The 6,698-nt window shown below is 46.9% G+C and overlaps 1 protein-coding gene across 1 annotated transcript; it reads right to left on the reverse strand.

The window, feature by feature from the left end:
- Positions 1-1,157: 1,157 nt before the first annotated feature.
- On the reverse strand, positions 1,158-2,687 carry LOC119691144 (FMRFamide receptor). The gene has a single exon (XM_038107769.2). The coding sequence runs from the start codon at positions 2,644-2,646 to the stop codon at positions 1,339-1,341; it is 1,308 nt and encodes a 435-aa protein (XP_037963697.2). The 5' UTR covers positions 2,647-2,687; the 3' UTR covers positions 1,158-1,338.
- Positions 2,688-6,698: the final 4,011 nt, after the last annotated feature.

A 6,698-nucleotide genomic window follows, 5' to 3' on the forward strand; every position in this document is an offset into this window, starting at 1 on the left:
AATGTTATCGTAATAATTGCATGTTTGTTTGTGTATTAGTTTTAAGTTTTAATTCGTATATGAATAAATGAAGTTGAAATTGAATTGAACTTGCCTTTTATGCACAACAGATCCTATTTTTTAAAAATTAACCATAAGACCAGGCTCAAAACAAATCACTGCAGAACCCATAACTTTTAAAATAAAAAAATAATAGACAATAATTGTAGTCAAAAAAAAAATAGGCAATGATGTACACAAAAGGCAAAGTTGTAGCATTCTACGCCAACTGCTTAGTAATGACTAAACACTTTTTATATTAATTTCATAATAATAAGTAATCAGAGCATTCCACTGCTTTTAATTTCTTGAGTTTGTATTTATGATAATGTCGTATTTAGATGTTCGTCGAAATCCATAGCAAAGGTCTAAGTACCTAGTTTGGTTTTCGATATGTTATACATTAGATTGATGATGATGATGATTGGTCCGACCGATTTCAGCCATGGCGACCACTTCGACCCCTAGTTCTGTTGGCGCACGTGCGCCCTAAGATGGCTTATATAGCCGATCTTTGCGGCGAACCCCCTTGCACAGTGTGGGCATGTGAGTACGCCGCCGACATAATTATAGTTGATTAACATAATGCTTACCCTGCAATTATTGATCTTCATCGATCTATCAACATATTTATGAAGTACAGGTCTCTAGCGACGTCCACTGAGGCTGGGATCATCTGTGAATGCATCGATCACTTCACTAAACAACTACCCAAAACAAGAGCTAGTGTTTCTCACCTGCAAGCTAAGGAAATAATAAAGGGAATGAAAAACTTTTTTATTTATATTTATTTATTCTTTGAGTCAATATCGCCTTCAAGGCGTAACATTTGTCTTTCATAGATTTGTAATTACACTTTAATAAATAAATTACAATAAAGATTTGGTACCGAGTGTTCTTAGACATCGTAACAACATGTAGAGTAGAATATTTACAAAACGAGGCTTCACTATTTACAAAAATACTAGTTCACTTTTTACTGTCTCGTTAATACAGCAGCTAACGTTCAAATATGCACGCGGGCCACGGAACGCGGGGGACAACCTCTGTTTGTATCACTGCATATATGATGAATTCTACTGCTAACATATTATTAGCATTACGGAACCAGACACAGACGCACAGACGGAAGGTCCACTCACAGTTGACTAGAAAAATACAGTTCATTTTCTATTTACCAAAAAGTGTAACCATTTTGTTAGAGATAACAAGAGTTCCTAACTAAGAAAACTCAACCGAATGCACAATAGTCCCACTTCACTGAGTGCGGCGGGCGTCGGCCTGCAGCGGCGGCGGCGGCTAGAAGTGGTCGTTGGCGTGGCCGTTCCAGCGCGCGGCGGCGGCGGGGGGCGCGGGGGCCGCGGGGGGCGCGCGTTCCGACAGCGCCGTCAGCGACGTGGCCTCGGCGCCCGGGTAGTACACGCGCGTGCCCCGCCCCCCGCGCCCCCCGTGCCCCCCGCCCCCGCCCGCGCCCCGCGAGCGCCGCAGGGTGCCGTTGCGCACGAGGCGCAGCGACACGCGCTCGCCGCACGACGCCAGCGAGTCGTCGCGCGTGTGCTCGGGGGACTCCCGCCGCGGCCGCGCGCAGCGCCCCGAGCAGAACATCTTCAGGAACACGCGCTTGAACTTCTCCCCGAAGATGACGTAGATGACGAAGTTGACGGAGCTGTTGATCATGACGAGCAGGTTGCTGGTCTTGACGAGCGGGTCGAGCGCGTCCAGGCGTGCCGGCTCCAGGAACACCTCGAAGGCGTTGGTGAAGAGCGGCAGCAGGTTGCAGAGGAAGAACACGAGCACCACGACCAGCAGCATGGTGGCCAGGCCCAGCTCGCGCCGCTGCCCGCGCGACAGCCGCGCGCGCTCGGCCTGCGCGCGCCGCACCTGCCGCACGATGCACGCGTTGAGCGCCGCCAGCAGCGAGAACGGCACGATGTACATCACCAGCAGGTACAGCCAGTGGATGTACACGGTCACGTACAGCGGCGTGCGGAAGGGCGTGGCCGTCACGCAGTACACGGGCTCCAGGCCGGGCGCGGCGCGGCGCTCCACGGCCACCTCCAGGAACTTGGGCGCGTTGTAGGCGAGCGAGAACACGCCCACGCCCAGCACGTACCAGCGCGCGCGCGCCGACGTGCACAGCGCCTTGGCGCGGAACGGGTGGCACACGGCCACCCAGCGCTCCAGCGTCACCACCAGCGTCAGGTACACCGACATGGTCTGCGCCACCAGCGCCAGCGGGTAGGCCAGCGGCGTCAGCAGCGGACACACCACGTAGTAGTAGTGGCGCAGGTGGCCCGTGTAGGGGTACAGCGCCGACAGGCCGAACAGCAACACGGAGGTGACGATGAGCACGGTGTCGGCGGCCGCCAGCCCCACCAGCAGGCAGTTGACGGACGAGCGCATCTGCGGGCGCGACAGCACCACGACCGCCAGCGCGTTGCCCAGCAGCCCGCCCGCGCCCAGCACGTTCAGCAGCACGCCGTGCAGCACGAAGCGCAGCAGCCGCTCGTCGCGCGCCACGCCCGCGTCCGCCGGGCACTGCAGCCGTCCCGCCGCGTCCAGCAGCGAGCCGTTCGCCCACGAGTAGTCCAGCTCCGAGTCGTTCATGTTGCCGCCCCCGCTGCCGCCCCGCGCGCCCCCACCGCCTCCCCCGCACCCGCCCGCGCGACGCTCAGCTGGTGGTGCCGCATATCTGAGGACAAAATATTACTATGTTATCAATTAACATTTCCATGCGAATTCTTCTCAGTATCATGACGATAAATGATAATTCAATTATTTTATACCTTCTACTCAATACTGTTTACTTGTCTCTACAACCGTGTAAGTGTAAATTAACCTTTCTGGGTTTGAGTTGTTCTTGTCTCTGTTGGAGTGTCTTCTTCAAGTGCTGTCTGCTAGCGCAGTTGGCAATCAGCCTACTGATTTCGTCTTGGAGACCGCCGCACGGAACAATATTTCAGAGAATATATTATGTAATATGATGATAATTTGAAAAGAACAAAAAAAGCATGGGAATACTTGCTACCAATAACCAAACTACCAATATGGGTACTGTAAGGAAGTTTCTCATGGCAAGTTTTTCTGCCGATGCGAAGGTGGAGGTGGTGGTGATGTAGGTGGTCCCCGTGGCTGGTGGGCCCCCTTGGCTAGTGGGTCCCTACGTGACTGGTGGGCCCCTACGTGGCTAGTGGGTCCCTACATGGCTGGTGGGCCCCTATGTAGCTGGTGGGTCCCTAGTCCCTACGAGGCTGGTGGGTCCCCGTGGCTGGTGGGTCCCTACGTGGCTGGTGGGTCCCTACGTGGCTGGTGGGTCCATACGTGGCTGGTGGGTCCCTACGTGGCTGGTGGGTCCCTACGTGGTGGGGCTCCGCGCGACTCACCCCGGCCCGGCGCTGCAGCCGCCGCCGCATGCCCTGCAACAAACAAACATGCTGTAAGTATTTATATAAAAATGCTGATTTATAAGCTTAAAAAGTCAAAATATAATAGAATGAGAGCTTCGGTACAATGTAAATCTGATTATGATAAAATGTCTTTTACACTATTTGGCTAAGCTCGGTCCCAACCCAAGTAGTTCTAAATCGCTTGTATATGTATAAATGGGTCATACTCCGATTCCGCTGAGATGTCCGATAGCTTCGCCTACGTATAAATTTAAATATATGCGCAATACAGAATTTAATAATAATAATAAAGTCCCAAGTCAACATGCAGGCGCTCCGCACGCCCCGCACCGCCCCGCACCGCCCCGCACCGCCCCGCGCCGCCCCGCACCGGCCGACTGAAGCGCATGCAGTTATGTGCTCACATTACGGAAACAGAATACCAGCCTCTATTTATTTAATTGTTTAATTCGAGGACTGATGATGACAAATGGTGTCCGAGCTCCATTCGCAATAAAGAAATCCATTTTAACAAACAGTTGGACACCAGGTGCGGGGAAATCATTATGCAAATAATCTCGCTTTTAAGTCGGTTTCAATAAATGTATTACTCTTGTTTCAGAAATGTTAAGGGAAGCCTTTGATAGAGAATAAATGATCCTTAGTCTGGTTTCTATATACATAATGAGTGTAGTATAGGAACAAAGCAAACAGTTGCAATCCTTTGAATTAATTCAACAGTGAACTGAGATTATGATAAAACTATGACTAAAGAGAAACGTTACATTCGCTTTGGCAGCTTCCTTTGTACTGCCTCTGACAAGCACCTTTGACTGCTTCAGCAACTGCGTCGGGGGTAATTTTAGAATAGAATAGAAATCATTTATTTGACACACAGCAAAAAAAATGAAAAAACAAAAATACAGTAACTTTCAAAAACAGCTAAGTACTTATATATAAAGAACTTAAGTAATAATTAAATCAAACAAAAAAATATATGTACCAGTACAAAACATTGGACAATATGCTGCGTGTCAAAAAGGCACATCCACTCAGCTATTACTGCGCCTTAGAGGAACTCGAAGGACACAGCACTGGTGTTTCAGTGGATGCCCAGCGTGACGCACGAAACAAATACAAATAATATTGACAAAAAAATCAGTTATTGCGCGAGCGACGCCGCAGCGTGATCACGTGTACTCCTGAAAACGGGATTTCGCACCGCCAGGGCAGAGAGGCCCGCCCAGCTGCGCTCGTCGCACGCGCACAGGTGCCAAATAGATATAACAAAATAGAAACAGAATAATTAAAAAAAACAAAACAAGACTTGACAATAACCTGTGATGCATTATTAATGGTGAGTGTGTGACAGATAATATCTTATAGGACTAAACCACTTTGCTATATACCTACCTACTTAGTTTAAACAAATACATACATATTGTGTACCTAGTGTGAAATTAAAATGTGAGTTAGTGAGTAGTCAGACTACCTATGGAGACAGAATTTATTATACAAATACATAAATAAAACCAATAGTTTGTATATATTATTGCACATGCCATCGCCGTGTTCAAGCAGATCCAGGAACAATGGAAATCCTACCGGCGTATAAGGGAATGCATAGAGGCATAGATCCGACGCGACACATTGTCAATCTGTGGCACCCAACTCAGATGATCGTCGATGATCAATCCAAGATCTTTGACCGTGGATGAAAATGGAATACTGCATCCGTCGAACACCAATGGCACCGAAGTAAGATCATGGTTAGACATTAATTGAGAGCTGCCGACGATGATTGCTTGACATTTCGTAGGGTTTATTAATAGATGAGTATTTACTGGACACAGATCTTCAAACGAAGTAGATAATTGTCACAGTTAAGATAAATACATGTTGACGTAGTATGGTATGGCTGTGTGAAATAATCGGACCAATCACAGCACGGGTTCATTTCATTTCATTTCTATAAACTCCAATACGGATTTTATTTTGTAGAACAATTTAGGTCAGCAGCGGTGGTAATGCGCCGACTTAGCGGATCCGGGAAATGGCCGGCCGGGACTAGAGCCCGACGTCCCGGCGACACTCGACCGAGCCCGATATCTCGGCAACACTCGACGCGGATACAGCTGGCGGCGGATAAACTTGTCCAATCACAGATCACAGCCGGGATTACCCGCGACGGATCGAGACGAGTGCAGCCGTCTGTGATACAATGCGACACATACAGAGCCAAGGGGAGGTTTAAATGATACGAGTTATCGAAAATATATGAATTCTGCTTTAAAATATTTTGTAATCTATGTATGTTTATTCAGAAAAGCCAACATTTGTATTAAATTGAAATAAAATTCCACTGAATTTCCGCGAATTGTTCTTAAATCACGAAAGGTTTATTGTAATTATGTACTCTCTGATGCGAACAATGAACCTGCTGATGTTCTACGAACCGATGCACTGTAATAGTGTTCTCAAGTTAGGTATTACTCTTATTATTATAAAAAATACAAACTTTATGCTTAATACTTATAAAATACTTATTATGCTAAAATTCATGTAGGTATATCAGCCAAGTTTATTTATTATTGGTGGTCTATGTTAGGAAAAATAAATGTTGGACTCAGCAGTAGCACTCCCACCCAACAGCCCGATTATTACCCCATTAGATCCCCTAATTTTACCGCAGATTGTGCCACTTTCTCGTATCAAATTTTAGGTACAATATGATTTTTTCTATGACTAGCCAGAACATAGTCGCTGTCAAGGTGGTGACGGCGTGTGATTGATGGGGCCACCACGATCACAACGAGCCCGCGCCATCCACCACGTGAACAGGTCCTATATACAGTATACATGAACTCCGAGAAGTCTTGCAATTTGCTACATTCTTTTAAACTTTTTGGTTCTAATTAACATATTTTTTAACGGATTTAAGAGTAGTCAGCTACGTTTTACTCTTGAACATCGATGTAGATACTACGTAATGCACCTACTATCAATAAATAATCATAATTTTAGTTTCCTGCTAAACATAACTATACTTTTACGTAAATAAGGCATAGGAGAGATATGCTCTTTTTTTTGCAAAATCAGTTATTTTATCAGTCATTATATATTTTTTCTTATGAAGCCTACGCCGTAGCGGCGTAGCGGCGTAGCAATCTGCTATGCCGCGTCGTAGTTCCGTTGTGGTGAGTGATATGGCTGAAACAGTATAAATTAGGTCAAAGTTCTGACTCTTGATATAAATAAAACCATTGCTAATTA

This window comes from Plutella xylostella, chromosome 15 (genome assembly GCF_932276165.1).
Source record: "Plutella xylostella chromosome 15, ilPluXylo3.1, whole genome shotgun sequence".
Classification (NCBI taxonomy): Eukaryota; Metazoa; Arthropoda; class Insecta; order Lepidoptera; family Plutellidae; genus Plutella; species Plutella xylostella.